We start from the raw sequence: 24,176 nt of genomic DNA, 5'->3' as shown, positions 1-24,176 counted from the left end.
GAATACTTTGTAAGCCAGGATACTTGAGTACTTTTTCTCCAGGATACAATAACACATTTCATTCCATTAAATTGTGCTTTGTACTCTGTAAGATGAAGTGTAGAACTTAAAAATATTATAAAGCAAAAGGGAAACATTTCAGTTAATAGAATTTCAGTAACCAAACATATCCTAAATTATTTTGGAACTTGATTGGATAAAAGGAACCCCATCTATTGGTTGCCTATTTTCTCTTTTATTACAAAAATCAGCACTCCTTTATCAGACTCCCTTTATCACTTGTTCATTTTTTTCTCCACTTTCCCCTAGCCACTTATGTTAGGAATTGGCCTATGTTGTTTGTAACTTCAATCTTTCCCACTACTCATAAAATGAGCATAACTAAAATTGACCAAGTGCTTACTTAGTATGTGCCAGGGACTATTCTAATTGCTTTTCATGGGTAGTGTCATGTATTCCTCCCAGTGTATTTTATGGATGAGGTTAAATGACTTATCTGAGCTCACTCAGTTCATAAATAATGGAATCAAGACGAGAACCAGGAAAGTCTTGCTGCAAAGTCCACAGCCTTAAGCAGCTGCTACACTGCCTCTCTCCAGATCCTCTAAGTCTCTTTCCATCTGCATTCCTTCTATTCAGGAACTTCTTCAGAGTACTTACTTCGCTCATCAATATTTATTGCGTAATTATGGGCAAGCACACTATGCTAGGGGCTGAGGTTTCAGGGACTAATGATATAGACATTGGAACATACCGTCCAGGTGAGGCAAACAAGAAGTCATTAGAACGCAGTGTGAGGGGTGAGTGCACACCCATAGGCCCTCACCAGGTCAGGCTCAAGGAGAGGAGATGACTTTCCTCAATACCATCAATTCTGGTATTGAGTGTGAAGGAGGTCATCAGCCTGCTAGCCTTTGAATACCAGATCCCTATTCGCTAGGTAGGAGACTCTGAGGAAATTATGGAAGCTCTTTCTGGGCCTGCAAGTAAAATATAATAGACTACATAGAGCGGTTCTCCAAATCTGTCCTTATCTTTCTTCCTTGATCATTTATTTACAGGGGGCTTTGACAATCAACTCGATGCCCGTAACTTCCATATCTTCTTCAGCTGAGCCTCCCTACAAGCCCTGACTACAACTACTGGTTGGTCATCTCCACCTGAATGCCCCTGCTTCCAACTCAAACTTTATATTTAAAACTCCTTGGTCTCTCAAAATCATTAAGTGATGTTGTCCACTTCTACTCCCAGGATCGGTAATTCAGAAATCCAGGGATGAAGCCTCTTTTGATTCCTCCTCCTCCCTACCCTATTTCCAAGTCTTTTGGAATTCCTCCTTCCTTTACATTTTTACCACTAGTTTTGACTCCATTAACTAGCCTATTGCATAGCCTCCTAATTTTGCCTCTCTGCTATGAACCTTATTCTCTTAAATTATGCCAGATTTGTCTTCTTGAATCATAGCTATCATTCCATTGTCCACTGCCTACTTTAGCCTTCCATGCCCATTATGCTGTCATCCCCATTAGCTTCTCCACTCTGTTTCTCACCAGTCTCCACACATTTTATACTTAAGTCAAATTGCTCCCTGTTCTCACAGACCATGAGTTATCCCAACTGGTTGATCTGCCCCATCTGGAACACTTTCTCCACTTCTCAATGTCCAAATACTGCCCATCCTTGAATGCTCTGTTCAAGTGCACCCTTCTCTACAAAATTTCCCGTCCTTGGGTCATTAATCATCTCTTCTTGACATAAACTTACATTCTATCACTCTTCTAAGTGCCTATTTCTACCTCGTTTGTATAGTTATGCATCTTCTACTTCATGGCAAAGAGTTTGACTATAGAATCCAATGGTGAGTCATCCTTATGTATCCCAGTATCCCTGACACAAATTGCTCAAAAATATAAATGACTTAAAAAAAATGAATGAAAGATGGAAGATGAAAGAAGAGAAACAGCAAATCTCAGAGTGCTAAACAATAGGCATCTCTCCATCACGGGGATTTGAAGGAAAAATAATTGACTGTGGTGACGTTAGTTGAAGAATTTTCCAGGAAGCCAGTTATGTGCAAGGAGCAAATTAAGACCACCTTAATGTTCAGATTTAAACATTGCTGAAAGGTACAAATTAATGCAAATAAGGTTTTTAAACAATACAGGTTTTTTTCCTAAGAATTAATGAGGCAGAGGAAAGAGAAGGGTGAAGCTATGCTAATGAAAGAGTAAAAATATATTCTCTTCTAAACTCTAATCTTTGTTTTCACTTGGCATTCCACAGGCTCTCAGCACCACCCTTTTAAAGATGCTGCCTCAACTCAAACATTTTACTAATAAGCTTGTCTCCTTAAGGCTATTTTTAAAAAGTCAAATCAAGAACTTAGCCAGTATAATTCCAAAAGTTTGTGCATTTGTGTAGGGATTTAGAAAAGCATCCTTAATTAGAAAAAAAAAAAAAACTAAAGTTTTAAATCACCTATATATAATTGAAGAAATTGGACACAATAATTTCAAGCATTCCTCTTCATACCTGGTCAATTTCAAAAGCAGAAAAAATGATGAAGTTCTGTCAGTGCTGGTCATCTTACTAGTATTCTAGGCATGTGCTTTTAGTCTCAAAATATTAATTCCTTTTAGAGAAGCCAAGTATAATTTTAGAATATATCTTAAACATGCCTGGATTAAAAACCAAGGAAAACAAATCCAAATACTGCACAAAATAAAATACAGTGACTTTCTACAACGAAATGGGTAATTAGAAGATAATGAATTTTCTTTGCAAATTTTGTCCTAGCCTCTATGTGTACTTCAAAATTCCTCAGCAACTAAAGACAGCACAGGAAATGAAAAGTTCCAATCTACATACTAAAAAAAAATAACTATCAATTCCAAGGAGATACAAGGCAGGCACTTGGCAACAACTTACAGGAAGTGTTTCTTCAAGTTTTTTTTTTTTTTTAACTTTGGTTATATGGCATGAAATTGTTCTTATACCTGTGAAGTTATGAAAATCAAGAGAAAAGAGGATTCTGAGTAAATGAAAGAAAAATTGGCGTATAAGACCTTCATTATAGCATATAAGAATTTCAAATGCAACTTCTTGTCGGATTTCAAGGTTGGATACCACATTAAAGTCACCTTGGAGAGCATTTAATTGATCAAAAGCTAGTTAAATAGTAGTAATTGTCAGTCTAACCATAAAGAACCATATACACATGTTTCTCTGGAATTCTAGATAAAATATAAGATACAAAAAAATATTTTCTTAAATAACAAAATGGGAGAGAATACCTTCCCTGGATTAGCAGCTTCTATCAATATCCAGGCAAAGGAAATTACACCAAAAACAAGGTTACTTCACAGCAAGATTTATTAATACATCCAAAAGAAAGAAAGAAAAATCATTTTGTCACACTATATACAGATAATACATACAGTGTTTTATACACATATTACATCAGTTTTTACACAAGAAAAATATACATAAAAATGTAAACTTTTGTATACAAAAACCCTTAAACAAATTAAACAAGGACCAGATAACAAAAGGAGACCAATCATTATTATTTCAGCAAATTTTTAAAACAGTAATACAGTACATTCATTGAGATATATATGGAAAATGTGAGCCATCTCTTGTTTAAAGGGAAATTACAAACCAAAAGCCCACCCTCTCCCAAAACATGGTCTCCCCCAGCAACACCATACCCAATGTCATAGATATGCCTTTCCTTCAGAAGTGGTGGCTTTTACCAAAACCTGTCAATCTCCTCATCTGTTCCTATGGTCTGTGCAGAAGCAAGTGGCTCCTAGCTTTTGTGCATATAACTAAGATTCCAGCCACTATTAAAACAAATACAGAGAAGATTCTCGGTTTGTAAATTCCCTTTAAGCAACTTTTTTTTTCTTGTAAATATTTTTAATGTATGGACTGTAAAACACTTGTGTGCCAAGGTGAATAAGAACACTGAAAAAGAAGGGTTTTGAGAACTGCTAGTCCTTGCTACCATGCAGTTACTTTGTTAAAATAGATTTTAAAACTGTGCAACCTGTCTGTCATTTACTGGTTTCAAATAAGCTACCTCACCTTTGATTTCCCACTGCAACTTGGTTTCAACTTACACTTCGGCGTTCTAGTTAGTACCATACAATTGTTAAGAGGCTTTTTGTTAAAGGCTGCTTCTGATATCAAGTTCCAGCTCAGCTACCCTGAAATCACTCAAACCCCAACCTCTCTATTTCAGTCTTTAGGGGTACTCTTACTCCACTGTTTTTTGTCACATCTTACAATTTAGGACTGTCCACCTACATTCCTCTCTGTGAGGTCTTGAAACGTAATCTGGTGCCAACTCATCACAAGATAAAATATTTAAGTATTTTAAGATTCTTTCATTTGGTGTGTCAAACTGATATAATGAAAAATACGTGAAGCTGTGGGGACTAAGAATTAAATCTCTGTCAAGTGCATGCAGACTTGGAGTCCTTTTTTTTAAAAAAAGTCTGGGAAGACCTTTAATAAATGCAAAATATGCTTAAGACAGCATCATGAGAGTGCTGCCTTCTCTCAGAGTTGAATTTTGAACAAGGCAGAATAACAATTAGGTGATATATTTCCCTGCAGCAAGAGAGTAGTTAACTTCCCCCAGGCAAAATGATCTGGATGATCATTATTTATTAATGAAAGGAAGAGGCAAATTGGTGAATTAAGTTGATCTAGGAGATGGTGGATGACATACACTAATGGAAATACTAGGATTGCTTTATAATTGAAATAAACAGGCTGGTTTGTGGTACATCTCCATTTCAGAGAAGAGAAAAGCACAAGGTTCCTCAAGTGAATCTCCAACTCTCTCCTTCTCCCATGGGACAGATGACATTTTAAAAATGACAGTCTCCCTTTCAGTTAAAAAAACATAACAATAAAAGGAAAAGGAAGATAAATAAATAATGTGTGGATGTCTTTAGATGAGACTTTTAAATGTTCTTTAAATAATTTTTGATAATGTATTTTAAATCATTACATACAACTGCCATTGCAGTGACAATATTCCAGTAGGGGCAGCATTTTGCTAAATGTAAAAGATTGCCATTTAAAACTCATACATATACATGTGTATATACAGCATATCAACACTATTTATATACATATATATCTAGAGAGCAACATTTCATTGCCTTTGAATAACTATATATCCTCTCCCACAATATATACTAGAGACATACTGTGTGAGTATATATGAAAGTATATGTACACATGCTCCAACATGTATATATACACTTTTGTCTGTGTGTGCATAAGAGCTTTAAAGGCACAATATATAGGGATGCAAGTTTTCTAGAGAGCTGCAGCAAAGTTAAAACAGAATGTCACAAATGTGAGAAAAGTCAAAAGGAAAGAGCAGAATTCGTTACACAAGAATTCGTTAAAGCAGTTTCATCATGAGTAAAATTAATTAAAAATTCAAGAGGCTTACACATGACTTTGTATGCTTTCCATCAAAACAAAAATGGTAAATTTATGATTAAATCACAAAGTAAATTAAATTTTTAAATGACAAATTAATGACAATAAATGAGGAAATGAGCCTAACACTATTATCAATCATAAAATCATAATTATGTCCTTTTTCAATTTAAGTAAATATCCCAAAATTATCTAGGTAAACTTTTCAAATCAGTTTTATTTCAAGGTTGATTACTGTTTGTTTTTGAGACAAAGATGAATGCCCGATTCTCAAAATTACTAAAGAAAACATTACCCAAACTTACTGTCTTCTGGGAAATTTCAGAGATAAAGATTTAAAAAAAATAAGAATTGAAAAGTTAATGAAATGCACTTCAGACAAATGCTTCTGGCTAGAAAGGACATAATAAAGGAGAAAAAACACAATGAAGTGTGATTTTTAAATGCTGACAGACTGAGAAGTTAGTGAAGTTGAAGAATAGTGGAACTGGCAAGGAAGAATAATTCCGACAGAAATTAACTCATAATAACCACGAACAAGACTATATTCCAAAGAACCTCCACTTTAGTGTGCTGATGATATACTCTAGACTGTCACCTCCTCCTGCTTATAGAATAATCCAGAATTTTCCATAGACGTATAATCTTGCTTAACAAAGGCTGTTTATCTATTTATTATACACACACATTTTTAGGGAAATATATGTATATAGCTTTATCTATACACACACATATACATACGTGTATATATAGATTATACAAATGTATAAATAAACATAATACTTCTCAATCTTTCCATTGACAAGGCAAGTTCACATTCAGCAAAGTGCCACCACATTCCATATACACATCTCTGTACAGATTTACACAAAGGGTATGTTTTCACCCTTCAACCAGGGGGAATTTATTCTAGTAAATCCCATTAATCAGTAACTGAAGGGAGAAATGGCACCAATACAAACTCCCTTCTTTCATTTGCATGCATATGTACAAGAAATATGCAGATTTTTTTAAACCCATAAAGCAAGAATGAATGAAACTGGGAGATGCTGCAAAAATATAACTGTAAAAAGAACAACATATAAAGCTTTTTTAGGTCTTGATTATATATAAGATGGATGAGGCTTCAAAGATAACTACAAATTCAGGTGTATTACCTGAAGTTGTTTTGACGTATTTCAAGGTACATGATTTATATTAAAAATAAATGTGATTGGAGCATTTAATAACAACTCTAGTTTTGACTATTTTAGACCACCGGATACTCTAGTAATGAATGTATAGTAAAATGACAAACCTCAAAATATAGGAATGTATTTTTTTTTAATTCCATATGAATCAAGTCAAGGGTACCATGTTTTTTCCTATAACCAAAATCTGAGGGGTAGGGGAGCACGTGAACTCCATAATAACAGCACAACTGAGTAACTTTTAAAATACCTGAAATCATCCCAGCTTTAAAATATGCATGGTGAAATGATCCCACCAACTCTTTAAATAAAGCAGCCGCTTCAAAAAATGGCATTCTTTATAAAAGGCCTATCATAATTTTCTTAACCTCGCCAGTAAAAGATGATCAACAATATTTTCTAACTGAGAATATAAAGAAATCTATTCATGTAAAAAAAGGTCCAACTGATCTCTGGTCCCATCACTCCCACGGATAAACACAGCTCATGTCTAGGTCTATCTCTCTTATTTTTATGCTCAGAAGCGAAAGGCTGGTCTTAGAATCTACTGTTTCTCATGTCATCTTAAAAACATAGCATAATATAAGTTAATCAAAATGTTAAAAATGCACATGATATCAGAGCTAGCCTTTTAAAATAAGATAACATGATGAAGAATTTGGTGTATTTATACAACAGAGACAATAAGAAAGTAACTCCAATACCCTCAACTAAAGAAATCGTATTTCTACAATACATTCTGTTACCTTTTTCTATTTTTACTGAAGCACACATTCATCTCTCTCACACACGTGCCCCCAATGTATATTTTTGCATGTGTGTAAAAACACAAATATATACATGCACACAAGTAATTTAATTCTATTTTTAAGTCACAGTGGGAATTCCTTAGTGAGGAGGGATAAAAAGGTTCCTGAATAAGACACTGAGAACATCTAGATTTATTTTCTCTATTTTACTTCCCAACTTACAGAATCAACTGTAAATTAAAGAATAAATCCATAGGAAATAAAAGAGGTCTTAAAAACTTAGCTTACAAATTCCAGCTACAGTAGTTGGGAATTTTACTTGATCTATGTATTTCTATTTACCCTGTAACTAAGCTTCTAGCCATCTTAAGTGTAAACCACAGATCATTTACTAAAGAAACATGATTCTCAACAGTTCTATGAGTCATAATAAATGGTCTAAAGGTGTTCTACATTTTGAGGCCCCAGGATATCCTTTTATTTTATATATCTGCAAGGTAGCAAAGGATAGCTATACACCTTGACACGGCAGAGATCCAGTGTAAAAAGGTGCTTCACTAGTTTGTTTTGTCAAAAAAAAAAAAAAAAAAAAGCTCATATATAATTTTTTAGCTATTAAACACATAGGCAACATAATTCATTACACTCAATACAGCTTTAGTATAAAACTTATAATTTATGAGGTGATGTTAATAGCATAAATTAATATACCTTTTCTCTTAAAATCTACAATAAGTATTCTGAAAGCTCATTGGGGAAGGAGATTTTTAAATAAAAGTTTTAAAGCTGTGCATGGGAAAGGATTCTGTATGCTGAAGCTGAGATGAGAAGCTGAAGGAGAAAGGAAAAAAGTCCTATGCAAGACACTGTGGGCTACGAAACCAAATGTTTTCTCTTTCTTGCGCTCTCTTCAATGATGAGTCACCTTTAGTTTCTTGAAAACTATTGTCTTATTTTAAAAACTGCCCTAATTTCCACAAGGAATCCCTGAGACATACTCAACACTATACAGTGAAAAGAACTATCACTGTTGAGAGGAACTGATTCAACCCTTCCCAGCAGATGAAGACAGTGTCACGAGTATCAAACTTCCCATCACTTCCACACTAATCCGCTGGAGCCCACTGTACCTTAACGATGCAGGTGGAGTCATTTCAGGGCAAATCAGTCTATTCCCCAAGTAAAAGCAATGGTGTGGCATTTAGCTGCACTGGAGCCTTCTGCACTGCATGTTGAAAATTTTTCCAAGGGGAACTTTGGGTGCATACAGAGCTTACTTCAGTGGTCCCCAGCTTAAAACAAACAAACAAAAACAAACGAACAAACAAAAGTGAAAGAAGAGGATTCTATTACTCTTAGGCCAGGATCTGCACAGATCATGTGTGTGCGTATGCGTACTTCGGGACTAGAGGTGGGCTGAGCAAGCAGGCGGAAGGGAAAAAGCAAGGGAAACTGTGCTGCTGCCCTACATAGCTGACTAAGAGTTAGACAGGTTTTCTCTTTTAAGACTGCTTGTCAGACTAAACTTTATTTAAATCACCAAAAACTCTGCCAAACGTTCCCAAGATCCAGGAACCTGGGATAAAGAAAGTCATACCAAAACTGCTCTCTCTCTCTCTCTCTGAAATGCCTCATTTCCTTTCATTAGCTTTGTATCACAGGGCAGAGAGAGGAAAGCTAACAAAAAATAGGAGCTGGAGTGAAAAGAGAAATTTTGCTATTTAGAAATAAGGCTCTCTAAATCTGACCCACAATCTTTGCATTTATGACACTGGTTACTACAAGAGACATAACTATTCATTTATGTTTTGTTTTCTTTCCTAACTTGCTGGTCAAGGGAAAATGAATATGTTCTTCACTGGTATTTTATCACAAATCTTTTGAAAGACAGCATTTACAATGTTACTTTAATCAACTAAACATGGATTTTGGTTCCCTCCAGAATATATTGGAAAGTTTATAAAGTTTAAGATATTAAGAGTCATTAAATTGTTCTACCTTTCTATAGAGAGGTAAGATTCAATTATTTTTCTATTATTATTCTGTGAAGATTCAATTGTTTTCACTGTACTGAAAAGGGGAGGGGGGAAACTATGTTCTATCACATATATATTCCCATCCCCCACTCCATCCCCAAGAAATACATTTCTTGTTAGGAAAAAAATCCTTGGAGCAATGTAGGTGTTGATGATGAAAGAGATACAAATGAAGACTATTCAGTAGGACTACATTTTCTTTCTAGGAATCCTTTAAATTGCCTCAATAAACTGCAGAGTTTTGCTGACCATTTAGAAGACCATTATACTATTCTATATATACCAGATTAAAAATAGAATTTAATAGAATTTTAAAAGGTTAAAAGAGGATAAGGAAAATAGAAACTAGACATCTAAAAACATTTTAAATGAATTAGTGTTATTAATACCCTCATCTTTTTACAATACCAATCCATAACGACCTATTGAACTAACTTGGAGAAAAGGCAATTAATTGCCTCATACAAATACTGCTGATGAAGCCTACCAACCATCATCACTATCCCAATGAAGCAAGGGCACGGGAAGGATGGCAAGCAAGTACCAATGAACTAACAGCATGGGAGTTCCCTACATATGCTCGAATTCTAGTGCCAATTGATAAAAACTGAATGGTACAGGTCAAGAGAAATAGAAATTCTTTCACATAAGAAGAATATTGTACTGATAGGGCACCAGTGTGTATCACAGACATCATTTCTTCCCTTCTTTGCTTCTTTGGATTTGTCATCATGGATTGAGAATAAACTCAGATTAGCAAAAGCTTTATTTAGTGTTAGTCACAGAAAATGATGGTTCCTAACTTGCAGTTGAGATTGGGCTTATTTAAGAAATAATTCTTATAAAGAATTATTTGGCGAGGATAATGTATTAGCTTTCTTTAGCCTTAACACTAAAGAAGTAACTATAATCTTACGGAAAAGAAAAAAAAGTTTCCAACTTTACCTCCATACTATTTGCTTCTCATTAAATTATAATCTTCATGGAGCGACAACAGACACATCACACTGCCTGCGAACATGAAATTGCTTGGGGAGTCATTTATAAAGCAGTCATCTCTCACATGGTAGGCTACTAGAGAAAACAATCCTTTGCCATATAAGCTATGCGACGATAATTAGAAAATTATTTCATTGCATAGTCTCTCACTTGGTGGGTTACGTGTAATTGCTATTAACTATTGTGAATTGTTTACTAGCTATATAACCTACCCAGATGTGCAAATTGCTAAGCCATTTTTAACAGAGGAAAGAACAATGTCATAAGTACTTTAATTAAAATAATATTAACAATTATGTAGAGAGAGAAAACATATCTTTTCTGCAGATGCTACAGATCACAGCAAATGAATATCATACATTAGAATGGAATTCAAATTCTCAGAACACAGAATGTATCCACTAACTGCAGCCACTTTGTAAATTAAATCACATTAACATAATCTAACTGGCCTTTATAAATGGTCCCAAAGAACTGCAGAAAAAAGTGAACCTTCTTTGCCACTGCTTCTCATGAGTTTAACACTAGACTACCAGCTAGTTTCCACCTAATTAGGACCTTTTATAAAACTTGATTTTGATTCCAGTATTGCCTTATTATAAAGTAAGTGCTATTTTAAAAGACACTAATTTTCATATTTCTGGAGTAAAAGACACTTCATTACTTTCTTTACATATTAACAGCAAACCTACTACTAATAGAATTGCTCCATTAGGTAAAAGAAAAACATAACGGATATCTCTGGGTTCACAGATGTTCTTTCTTCCAAAAAGGAACTCAAGCAAGAAACAGCAAGAGCAAAGCAAACTGCAAGCTCAGATATTCGTTTTGAAGTAGATGAGAAGAAATTTTGTTTTTTACTAATTCCTCAAGTTTATACCGGTACTTTCTATGGGTGCCCTTTCTTCAGCTATCACCATGGACATCTAAAGAAAAATGAATTTACTCAAAGTTTTTGGTGTGAAGCTTTAACTGGCAACATTCCTGATCATTTCTTGCCTCCTTACCAGAAAGCAGAAAAGGGCTTTTAAATGCACATAAAACAGAAAATTGCAAACAATAAAATGTGCAACTTACTGCAAACTCAGTTTTGATAACTGAAGAATTTTAAGCAGCTACCACGAGGGACAAATAGCCATAAAAGTTCAGATCGACTACCCGTGACTTTCCCTTTGCTGTCAAAGAAGGGCTGATAAGAAAGCTGATGTGCTGCTCTGCTACAATGGTTAATTAGGACACAGCGGAGACTAAATCAAGTTGCTGGGAATGGACAGTTCTCTAATGATGATTACAATGGGGTGTGAAGAGGTTAGCAAACTAAATGACACTTTTGAGCAGAGGTAACTAATCATAATCATTTCATTATAGTACATTAAAATAAAAAAGCTGACTAACAGGTTCACGGGTGAGAAATATTCAAATTATCTGTTCTCACCGTTCAGAATAGAAATTTATGGTGATACCAAATATAACTGCTTTGTGACATAATTTATAATTTAGAAAATTCTCAATCTGCAAAAAAGGCAAAGCTATTAAAAATAAATCTTCCAATCAATTATCATGATTAAAAAAAACCTAAATATATTACAAACATATTTTTGGCCCACAAAAAGAAACTTCAATAAATACAAAATAGGGCATATAATGATTTCATACAGTCATATGACATTTCCCCTCCATAATCTCAGGCACGTGGTATCTGCATAATGCCTGCTGATCACCATCATTCCTTTAAAAAGCAGAGAAAGAAAAGCTTTCAAAAAAGGGACTGGTTAGAATTAGCATGGCATAAAGAGAATACATATAGGAAGTAGGAAAATACATCCAAATCTTTACCTATTGAAAAGGAATTAAGATCAAATATTCCCTGACAAATGAATCATTATATCATATCATTAATAGATACGTTCTCTCTACTCATCTTTTAAAATATATATATGTAAATTAGACTAGACTCAGGTATAAATAGCCAATGGTATCTCAGGGAACAGTGAACCGTCTCAGCAAAAGCAGAGTACAGATGCCTTTAAAATCTAGTTCCACCCTTCTGGGGGGAGGGGAAGGGGCAGGGGAGAAGGCAGGTAAAAAGAAAACTCACATATTCATTTCATAGTCACCAACTTACTAGACTACTCAGTATGATTTTTAACCTTAAAATCCTGGTACTTTCAAACAATTTCCCCAAACTTAAACCTAAGTACTTAAATTATTTTAAAAGTACCAAACAGTGGGTAAAATTTATGTCTCATTTCCAAAATCGGCTTTGAAAGAAACTTTAATATGTGTATCCTTCAGATATTACTTATCACTTCACAACTGGTACATTGATTCTACAAGTGTCTTCAACATTTTACAAATCTTACCAAAGAATCACTACTGTAAACATGAAAAGTTAAAAAGCAAAAGATGGATCAAGAAGTTCACAGATCGCATCTTTCCAAATCTATCTGACCTATCCCGCTTTTCACATCAAAATATTTTCTCTAATTACATCTTGCGAATGTATTCCATGACAAAGAAATTTAGGAACAAATGCATGTCTAAAAAGGCAATATAACCACCAGACCTCAGAATCTCAGCAACTCTGCAGTCACTCCAGGCAAGCTTTTTACGACATCCCCACAGCACTGATATGAATTCAGCCTTTTGTGTTCCTGGCTAACTTAGCAGAAAAGGGTTGAGCTGTTCATCATGAGACCAGACTATCCCCCCTCTTTTCAGGAAACTCAGTTAACTCAGTGGGAAAGAATGACCAACTTATTAGGGTTGTGAGATGTGGGAAAGGAGAAGAGCCTTACTCATTAGGAAAAAAAAATAACAATGGGACAGCTGCTTCCTGCCCTGCACAAAAACACACACGTGGGCGCACACATACACACAGGCAGTCAAAAGACTAATTTTTTTTCTTTTTAATTAAACATGATCACAATTAGGAATGGAATCCTGGCCTCGTGTGATATTTAGCAGTTGGTGCTAAGTCAGAGCCTCGACCTGCCTCTCCACACCATTTGCTACGTCTTACACAGAGGGATTCAATGAATAGGATCACTCTATCTAGAACCACCTACGTAAAGACCTGGTAATAGAATGGAAAGCATTGATCTGAATACTAGGAAATAGTAAAGGGCACTGGTAATCTGAGGTATCTTCCACTTCTAGGACTTGCTGCTAAAAGTCAATTCTATCCAGTCACTGTGCTGAGCCACTAAGGAAGCCATCAGGGTAGAGTGAACCTGCCAGGAGGGAATGAGCACCAGTGCAAAGGAGCACACGTGAACACTGAAGCGCGGTCCACTGCAGGGTAACCTGTTTAACTGGAAAAGGGAGTTCCCCTCTAGTCTCCATCTGTTATTTTTAAAATCTTCTTTAGGAAAAAGGGAAAGGGGTGATAAAGAGGAAACAAAGATAGAAAACACCAGGTTCCCCACCTGCCTGCAAACACACAGACACGCTCAGTTAGGGGAGGTAAAGGGAGAAGATGCATTATTGGTACTTGTAGCTGTGGCACCTGTTACTGTGAAGCCTGTAGGAGGGGCTATAGAGCTGTGGCTGGGCTGCAGGTCCTTAGGAATGCCACTGTGAGAACTCAGCTGGTGGCCGAAGGCTGCGCTGAACTGAGGGAGTTGCTGCTTGGGAGAGGTGGAGGCCATTAGTTCAGCAGAAGGCCCCATGCCACTGAAGCTGGTCTGCGGTAACCCCGGAAGCACACTGGAGCTGCTGGGGGTCACGGTGGCGAAGGCAGGCTGTGTGGTCTCTGAGTTCGAAGTGGTGGGTGGCGTGGATAGGGAAGTGGAAAGAAGATGTCCATCTGCGTCAAGAAGGTTGCTAAATGGAGAGGGCTCTCCAAGGTTGACAGGGAGATTGCCCCAGTGAGTTCTGGGGTTTACGACTCCTCCAAGTGGCACCTCAAGTTGGGTTGGGAGCAAGTGTTGCGCCATGATGGGCATCTCTGCTGAAAAGGTAGCTGCCATGTTATCACCAGAGAAAGATGTTGTGTGGGGAGAGGTGATATGGTCACTATAGGGAGACGGCACGTGCTCACTATCATAATGGCTTCCATGGGGCGAGGAGTGTGAATGATCACTGCTGTATTGCTGTCGTGAGGTGATTAGGTCATCTGCCTTGCTCAGCAGCTGGGCAGGATGTGGCCTCTGGGAGGCATGGCTGCCATCATGAAGTCCATGAAACTGTCCTGGGAAGGCTCTCTCCCCAAGTGCACTCTGGCTGATCAGAGTGGCAGAAGTAAGGCCAACGTTGGCTGGGGCAGAGAACTGCCCTTGGATCTGCCCTGCCAGGGGTGTAGGTGGGTTAGACAAGGTAGCAGAACGGAGCAGGTTCTCATCCAGCTCTAGACTAGAAAAATTGTCGTGTACTATGCGCCCATTCAACAGCTCCCCTAGGTCCGTGTTTACTTCTCGGCTCAAGGACTGAATTCCCGAAGCTCCAGTACCTGCGGAGAACACCCCTATTCCTCGATCTGACAACTCCTGGACCGGCACGCCATCTGACTGGGAAAGTACCCCCATGGTACTCAGGCACTCGAGAGAAGTTACAGCCTGCAAAGCCCGTTCAAGTTCCTCGGCCTCTTCGGTAGTTGGGAGGAGGTCTCCATTCTTTCCTGAGTAAACAAAAGCCATCGACAATCAGCGGAGCTTTTACCTGTCCCTTACCACAAAAAACATACATTTGAATTATTTTTTAACACTATTCTATTAAAGAGAAGCCCTGTTGAAAAGAGAAGCATCCAAGGATTGGATTGGAAAGAAAAGGGGAAATATTAATCTGCAGGACAGGTCTGAAATACCAAGCCGCCCTAGAGCTTGTACCCCATCTTTGGTTTACTTACAGTTCTCTCAAAAACTATCTTATTGACATGAGGGATTCTTAGGGATTCTGAGGACTGCCAATTTAAAATTTATGGTGACTACTCGAATACACATTTGTTTTTACCTAAAGTTAAAGTCATGAAAATAGAAAACCTATCTTATTGGTTTAGATTTTAGACAAAAGGCCATGTAGGAGGAGACCACCAAGGTATTCTACTCTTAGTCTCTTTCTGCTGGAGGGGCAGCTGTGGAAGACTAGGATGCAGAAATTCATACATATATTTTAGCACAATACTAACCACTCAGCTCATTTCATATGTCATCTTTTTAAATGCTGTTGCATTACTCTCTAATCCTTCCCTCTCATTCTTCTCTAATTTCTAACTGATTTTCATAAAATGAAAGCCTATGGGCCTACATTGAATTCATTTCTAATATAAAAAAATCTACTGTTAGGAACTTGATTAATCAACACAAAAATGTTTGGCTTTTAATAGTGAAAGGAACATTCTTAAGAGTATATATTATATACATTTCCCCTGAAAGCACTAGAGAATTGGGGGGATTAAGCAAAATTTGGTTTGGAAAAGTCTACCTCAACTGAAGTATATTGTAGGGCATTAAAATCAGGACAAGTTCTAAAAGCCTTCAATAAACTCAAATTTGAAATGTCTTTGCTTAAAAATAAACTGAAGTAAAATTACTCATTTTAAAGGAACCAGGTTATAAACCTAGCTATCAAACTATCAATCTACTAAGCCTAGGATATGATGAAACCAGTTGCACATTCCTTACCTTCTGGAAAGGGTAAAATAACTTTAGCCACATAAAATTTTCCTTCTACAGTGAAAGACATTACATGTGAAGAAGAATATACATCTCAAAACACTATTTCCCTTTTAAAGAACTCATTTTAAAACTGTTTTCTTGAATCACAATATTGACCATACCTTCAAAAAAATCAAAATCCTGTAAGTCATCAGGGAGCCGAGGCAGGACATCTGAAAAGTCCTCCTGGTTCAATTCCAAGTCATGTGGAATGTCAGTGATCTCATTGGCAATGTCATCCGGCAACTCATCAGCGCTCAGCTCTGGCGTGGATGGGCTCCTGGGGAGGATGACATGGTTGGCCCCACCACTTACTTCCCTTTTACCTTCACACCAAAGTCACCAAGGCAAGGTTGTAAACATGAAAATGCGGAATCTTAACTCAAAATGTCTCTTTTCCGAATTTAAGGAAATTTGAAAGCAAAAAGACAGACCTCACCATAAGCAGTCACATATTTCCGCAACCTTTACTCATCTATTAAGACAACCATTTCCAGATAATACTTTCACTTAGAATAAATTACAGTTTGGTGTAGCAAAGGTGTCTTAATACTTTTTATAGAATTTCAAATCTGGTCAACATAATGATTTTAAAAAATGAAATAAACCAACATGAAAATGTTTAGCCTCATTCATCTGGTCAAAATGCTTACCCCTTCCAAAATTAATGATGTATCAGATTTATGATGAAATATTTGTTGGAACATATATGGAATTTCTGTTAAAACAGAAAAATCTGATAGTAGACAATTAAATTCTCAATTTCAACATCTGCTCTCATTTTAACCACAAGCTTTATTTCAGATCTAACCCAGTCAGATATTTGGTAAAAGTTGTACTGAAAACTACAAAGTTAAGATTGATATACTGAATGGCTTCTGTAGCCTAGCTTCAACACTAGAAAAGTAAATGAAACTAGATGTTGAGAATGACAAGAACACGCAAAGGAAACGTAAATTCTGGTGCCGTCACTGACCGGATGCGAGAGGCCTCCACGGGCAGTGAGACGCTGGTGGGCATGCTGAGGTTCCCTTGGGGTACTGCAGGGGGAATGGGTTTTTGGGGTCGACGAGGGCCACGCCTTCTCTTCTTCTTGTGTTTTTTGGTAAGTGCAGGAGGCTTTGTTTTTTTCCTGGGTTTCCTCTGCTGCTGGTGCTGAACTTTACGGGAGCTATCTCCTCTCAAGAAATTATCCTTTGGAATGAATAAATGGATATTTTTTAACTGAGATTATTTGGAAAAAACATAACAGCTACTAAAAAAATACCTGTATCTCTTATATTCTTGTATCTCTTAATATTATTTTTTAATGACTAAAACATACTGTATACGTAAAACTATGTATGACAATAAGCAAATAAAAACTCATTTTCTGTTTAACTTAAATCAATTCAATATATACATATAGTTCATCCCACAACTAAAGGCACTGAAATAGGTGCTATAGTATAAAAAAATGAAGAAAATTTAATTTGCACTCTCAAAGAATTTACTCTCCCATGGGAAAAACATGAATCGAAATATACATAAGTACAGTGCAGAGAAAATTGGTCAACAGTGATGTAAACACATTGTATGGGCACATAAAAGAATAATCTATTATCTTTAGTTTTGTGAGATTAAAGGATAAGTAGGATTTTAAGTCACTGGGAGCGGAGAGAAGACTTATTTTAGGCTAAAGAAAATGGCATAAACCAGACAAAAACAATAGCAAATAACTGGGTTTGACTGGTGCTTGGGGCATAATGGAGGATAAAATATAAAAGTAAGCTGTAAAGAAATTTGGGACCGGAGAGACCATGTATGACTTTGAATACCATGTTAAGGATTTTAAACTTATAGGCAAAAGGGGAATGATTTTTGATAAGAGAAGTAAGTAGCCAGACTTGACAAATGTTTTAAAAGGATTAACTACCCTGGTAGCAATGTATATTGATAGCTCTAAGTGTTGGAGGCAACAATTCCAACCAAAGAGCTACTTCAACAGTAGATATAAGATAAATGGCTAAGGACAGGGTGAGTGGGGATAGAAAAGCCAAGGTCTGCCAGGTAGAATTCTCATGATTTGACAGCTCCTTGGATGTGGTGAGGATGAAGAGAATATAAAACTCTAGAGGGAGAGATTCAAGATGGCGTACAATGTAGAGGCTGTACATGCCTCTTCTAGTGACCACACCAAAGTTGTAACAAAACTAGAGTAACCGGTACATGGAGATGCCAGAGGTATGGCTGAACAGAAGCCCTACAACTAGGTCACTTCAAATAACAGGTCACGTCAAAATGGTACAAGGAGCAGAAACGTAAAATGGCCCGGTCCCACAATTGTGTGTGGCGATTGAGAATCAGGAGGGCTGTCTCAGCTGCAGAGCCATCTCCCCCACCTAAGGAGCAAGGGGTCCCGGCTCCACACTGGGCTTCCCAGCCCAGGGCTCCAGTGCCAGGAAGAGAAGTCTCCACAACTTCTGGCTATGGAAACCAGGGGAGGTTACGGCTGAGTGAGATGGACGGAGGCTGCAAGAAGTGGAGACCTTCCTCTTAAAGGGCCCACGCCTGGCATTACTCTGACAGACTCCGTCGCTGGGGCAGCTGCTTGAGGGGTACCAGGGACATAAGGGGAGGTGCTGAGCTATCAGGCTTCAGGGCAAGGGCTGGAGGGGCAGCTTGCACCCAGACAGAGGTACAGGCAGAAGCCACTGTTCCTTTGTTGAGCTCTCCCAGCCTACAGACACAGATGCCATCAACCTGGATAATACAGGTCACTCCACCCAAAGAACTCCCTGAGACTCAGCCTCTGCCAACCTGTGGGCCAACCCAAGCTGCTTCCAGCTTGGGTTGTGATTTATTCCAAAGGGGCTGTCTTGGTTCATGATGTGAACTTTTGTAAAATCTCTCAAAGGCTCACAAAAGCCAAAGCAGCAGCATCTGGCCTCAGCATGCCCTGTACCTTTTACTGAGCAGCCCCAAGCCCTGCACTAGTGGCAGCTGGCATCCTTTTCTGACTTGGCCCCTCGAGGCACCTATAAAACCAGCACGGGTGGCAGCCCTAAGTGGTTTGCTTGGTGACTCTTACCAGGTGGCCCCAGAGGTACACAGGCTGTGGCTGAACTTGGCCTACAACTGGACCCCTCTCAGGTCTGTGCCAAGGGGCCCTACAGGACACCTACTACATAAAGCCACTCTATTAAGACCAGTGGACTTAGTAGCCCTACCTAGTACATAGGAACAGACACAGGAAGGTAGCCAAAATGGAGAGACAAAGAAACATGTCCCACATAAAAGACCAGAAGAAAGTTCCAGAAAAAGAATTCACCAAAATGGAGACAAGCAATATACCAGATGCAGAGTTCAAAACACTGGTTACAAGGATGCTCAAGGAACTTAGAGGAAGAGTAGATGAACTCAGTGAGAACTTTAACGAAGAGATAAAAAGCATAAAGATGGAGCTGGAACATATAATAGGGAGCCAGTCAGAAATGAAGAATATAATATCTAGATAAAGTGTACATTAGAGGGAATCAACAGAATGGATGAAACGCAGGATTGAGTCAGCAACATAAAGGATAGGGAAGCAGAGGACACTCAATCAGCAACAAGAAAAAAGAATCCCCCCAAATGAAGATAGTTTAAGAAGCCTCTGGGACAAGGTCAAGCATACCGATATTTTCATCATAGGGGTATCAGGAGGAGGAGAGAGAGAGAGCAAGGAACTGAAAACCTATTTGAAAAAATAATGATGGAAAACTTCCCTAACTTGGTGAGGGAAATGGACATACAACCCCAGGAAGTTCTGAGAGTCCCAAACAAGATAAATACAAAGAGGCCCACACCAAGACATATCATAATTTAAATGCCCAAGGTTAAATTCAAAGAGAGAATCTTAAAAGCAGCAAGAGAAAAGCAATTAGTTACCTACAAGAGAAGGCCCATAAGACTGTCAGTAGATTTCTCAATAGAAACTTTACAGGCCAGAAAAGCTTGGCACAAAATATTCAAAGTGATAAAAACCCAGGATCTACAACCAAGATTACTTTACCCAGCAAAGTTATCATTTAGAATCGAAGGACAAATAAAGAGCTTGCCAGACAAGAAAAAGCTAAAAGAGTTCATTGCTACCAAGCCAGTATCACAGGAAATACTGGAGGGATTTAAGAAGAAGAAAAAAATATGTATCAAAAGTCTAAATATCTATCAACTACATATCTATCAACAAGTATTCCAAATGAAAAAGAATCAAATGCTCTAGTCAAAAGATAGGGTGGCTGAATAGATAAGAAAACAAGACCCTCATATATTCTGCCTACAAGAGACTTCAAATCAAAAGACACACACGGACTAAAAGCAAGAAGATGAAAAAACATATTTCATGATGGACCTAAGGGGTTGTGTGCTGAGTGGAGTAAATCAGATCCCTCGAGGAAGACAAGTGCCATATGATTGCACGTATCTGTGTAATCTAAGGAACAAAATAAACAAACGAATAGAAACAAGCTCATAGTTACAAAGAATATTTTGAGGGTTATCGGGAGGGGCGTTGGGAGGTTTGATGAAAAAGGGGGAAGGGATTAAGAAGTACAAATTGGTCATGGAGATAGAAAGTATAGCATAAGAAATATAGCCAATAATATTGTAATAACTATATATGGTGTCAGAGGGGCACTAGGTTTACTGGGGTGATCACTTTGTGGGTTATAGAGATGTCAAATCACTATGTTTATACATGAAACTAATATAGTATTGTTTGCCAACTATAACTGAAAAATAAAAAATAAAATTTTTTTTAAAAAATAAAATTTAAAAAAAGGAAAAAGAAAAACTCTAAAATGTCTCTAGGGTTTCTAGTTTGTGTAATTGTTAGATGATGAAACCATTAGTTGGGATAGAGAACAGAGCAGAATAAATAGATTCAGAAGAAAAGGAATTCAGTTTGGCTCACATACAGTCTGAGATATCAGGATGCCCAGGAGGTAGAAGAAAACTGTATCTGGTGCAAAAGAATGACATAGTAAAAGTCCTTTTAGTAACTGACATGGACCAAGCAGAAAAGGTAAAGAGAGAAGACAATAAGGACATAGCTTTATAAAACTGCTGCGATTAAGTGAGTAGGCAAAGGAAGAAATGGACAATATAACTAGCTTTTTTTGGTAGCATCCTGAAATGTGAATGCTGTATTTCATCAATTCCAAGATGTACATTTTAGTATCTTTGCAGTTGGGGAGCATTTTACAATAATGGCGTCTTATAACTGCTGTCAGCCAGGTGATGGTCATTATAGTTGGCACTGTGCACCCATGCTCGAAGTTGGTCGCAGCTCTTTGTACTGTCATCGTTTGAATTAAGGTATATGCATTATTGGTTTTACATGTAGAGGGAAAACTGTGGTGTATGCAGAAAGGCACAAAGAACAGCAGGGTATAAAACTGTTATTAGTGAAACAAACATTCATTATTGAAAAACTGACCACAATTTTTTTTTTTTTTTGGCAGAGCAAAAACCAAATGACAAATAATCACAAAGGAGAGAAGCTGGTTTTTACAAATAATGTCACCTTTGATTTGAATGATTCAGTAATCACTCAATTAAATACATAAAGAGTATAGAAAACAGTATTTGAAGACTAATAACTATCGCTAGCATTGAATGAATTCAAAACAAGAATAAAATTGAAGCATTTTCAGGAAATCTTTTACTAAAAGTTTAATCCCAAATACTTAAATCCAAACATAATTATGGGCTCAAGTCAAAACACACATATTTATAAAACAACAAAAAAAGAGGCTGCTTCTAAGTTCTTTCAGCTCAACACTTGAGGTCTACTACCATGTCCATTATTTGACAAATTGTGACTGAGCAACTACAGTACCCACTAGTTGGGTAGTGGCATGGGGAGAAAGCATCTATTTCAGGCTTTCTCTCTAGGTCCAGTGCAGATCTGAGGCAAGAGGAAGCTAGAGAGCTCTAACCCAACCTACACAAGTCCGATTTGTAAGACTCCCAGTATCATCTAGTTCTGGTCCTAAGCCTCGTAGCCCAGCATCATTTTTGGTAATGTGCCACGTACACCACATAGAACTGCCCATGACTGAGGCCCTGCTTTGCTCTTGGCAGTCCCTCATTTAGCTCTTCCAGAGAGCTAGAGCCCAATATCCTAGAGGCTTTCCTAATGTAGACTGTTCATTTACTCTCACTTTCGCAAACACTATTCACGCTCAACTTTCTCACTGTCTACTTATACGTCAGGACAATGCACAGGACTAACTTGCCATCTGTTGTATGGAGCATCATATTTATTGAATACCATGTTCTGCCTGCCAGCCTGGACTTTCTGCAGCCCTAGCCAGTGTCCAAGCCTAGTTCTGAATCTCAACCCCTCCCAGCTATGTGCCTAACAGTTAATGTATTCAATAACCAATTACTTATTGAGCATCCTTGTTCTAAGCACTGGGGATACAGCAATGAACAGAAATAGTTCCTGCCTTTGTGAAGTTCACATTCTAGTAGAGGGATACAAGCAATAAACAAAGAAATTAATAAATAATTTAATATTTGGCAGGTAAAAATATGAGGAAGAAAAACAGGGTAGAATGAAGATAAAAAGTAACAGGATAGAAGGGAGGCAGATTTATTTGATGAAGTGACATTGGATCAGAAATCTGAAGAAATGAAGATGTGATGCATATAGAAATCTGGGAGAACATTCTAGGAAAGGAGAAAACTAAATGCAAAGCTCCTGAGGTGGAAATATTAAAATGTTCACTAATGTTGCTTGGAATACCAGAAGTGACGAGAGGGTTTAAGATGAAGCTAGAGAAGTTGCAAGGGCCAGATCAGGAAGTGGCTCATAGGCCATGTTTAAGAATTTTAGATTTAATTTTCAATGTGATGGATTTTGATCAGGGGACAAAAATGATCAGAAGCATATTCTAAAAGGCCTGCTATAAAGGCTACATATTATATGATGCCATTTATAAGACACTCCAGAAAATATAAATTATATGAACAGAAACAGATCAGTGGTGACAGAGGAAACGGTTGATTATAAAGGGATAGAACAAGAGAATTTTGGTGGGTGATGCAACTGTTCTATATCTTAATTATGGTGGTGGTTATATGACTGTATGCATTGTCAAAACTCATAGAACTGAACACCAAAAAGAGTGAACTTTACTGCACGTAAATTCAAAGAAAGTGAGACATACTCAAAACCTACTCTGGCTAGAATGTGAAAAACACACCTGGGTGTTGGCAAGAAGAAAGGAAACCTTTTTTTTTTTTTTTTTTTTTTTGATGATGGTAGCTAAGGCTAAGATGGTAGCAGTGAAGTTGGTAAAATATATTTGGATTTAAGATATAGTTTGCAAGTAGAGCCAAGAGATTTACAGAGTTCTTATCACCCAGTATAAATCTCTCACAGTGAGGGACTGATGGGGTACAAGTGTTTGCCATATACTTTTGTAATTTTTAACTTAAAACAAAAATAGCTTAAACTAGTGTCAGATTCTGTAATTATGTTCAGGAAAAAAAAACATTTTCAAAACTTTGAATTGTAAATACCACTTAAAACCCTGATTAATATTATTTTATGACTAATTATATTTTGCTAATTCAACCTGTTTCCCTAGCTGAATCTGCCTAAGCAGGAATATTTAATCAGCTGAAAAAAATAAACTGCTTTCAATTTCTTTCAAGGCAAAAGTACTGCCTCCCTATTTAATAATATTTTCCTAGTTGTCTTAGAAGTATGCTGAACAGTGTAACTTTAAAATCAAAATATACAACCGAGATCATTTACCTCAGTGATTTGAAAGATGCAGTGCCCATATTACCAAACGTCTGTGAAATCATCAATGAAGGTCCACAAAAGTGGTTCAAAAACATAAAAATCATTCTTCAATCACGATAAAGTCTGAATACGCTAACAAAAATGTCTAAATTTTAAATGTTTTTAAACTAAAATGGGAAAATAATTATTCAACATCTGTATATGTAGTTTAGTATACAAATTTTCAAAAGATATGGCCCATATGGGAAATTAAAAGAAGCCAGTGAACTAAATACAAGGAAACTGAGGTCCAGAAAAAATGG

The 24,176-nt window shown here is 37.1% G+C and overlaps 1 protein-coding gene across 1 annotated transcript in view; it reads right to left on the bottom strand.

The window, feature by feature from the left end:
* Positions 1-3,354: 3,354 nt before the first annotated feature.
* Positions 3,355-24,176, bottom strand: part of INO80D (INO80 complex subunit D) — a 66,361-nt gene continuing 45,539 nt past the window's right edge. The window contains exons 7-10 of the mRNA XM_023536284.1: positions 17,419-17,431; positions 17,071-17,318; positions 16,217-16,374; positions 3,355-15,058 (exon numbers count right to left, since the gene is read on the bottom strand). Of these exons, the coding sequence (XP_023392052.1) occupies positions 13,893-15,058; positions 16,217-16,374; positions 17,071-17,318; positions 17,419-17,431 (1,585 nt within the window). The 3' untranslated portion in view covers positions 3,355-13,892. The remainder of the gene's footprint in view (positions 15,059-16,216; positions 16,375-17,070; positions 17,319-17,418; positions 17,432-24,176) is intronic.

The sequence above is a fragment of the Pteropus vampyrus genome, unplaced genomic scaffold (genome assembly GCF_000151845.1).
Source record: "Pteropus vampyrus isolate Shadow unplaced genomic scaffold, Pvam_2.0 Scaffold152, whole genome shotgun sequence".
NCBI classification, from domain to species: domain Eukaryota; kingdom Metazoa; phylum Chordata; class Mammalia; order Chiroptera; family Pteropodidae; genus Pteropus; species Pteropus vampyrus.
The sequence above is the reverse complement of the archived record's forward strand: the minus strand, read 5'-3'. Positions and strand labels throughout refer to the sequence as shown.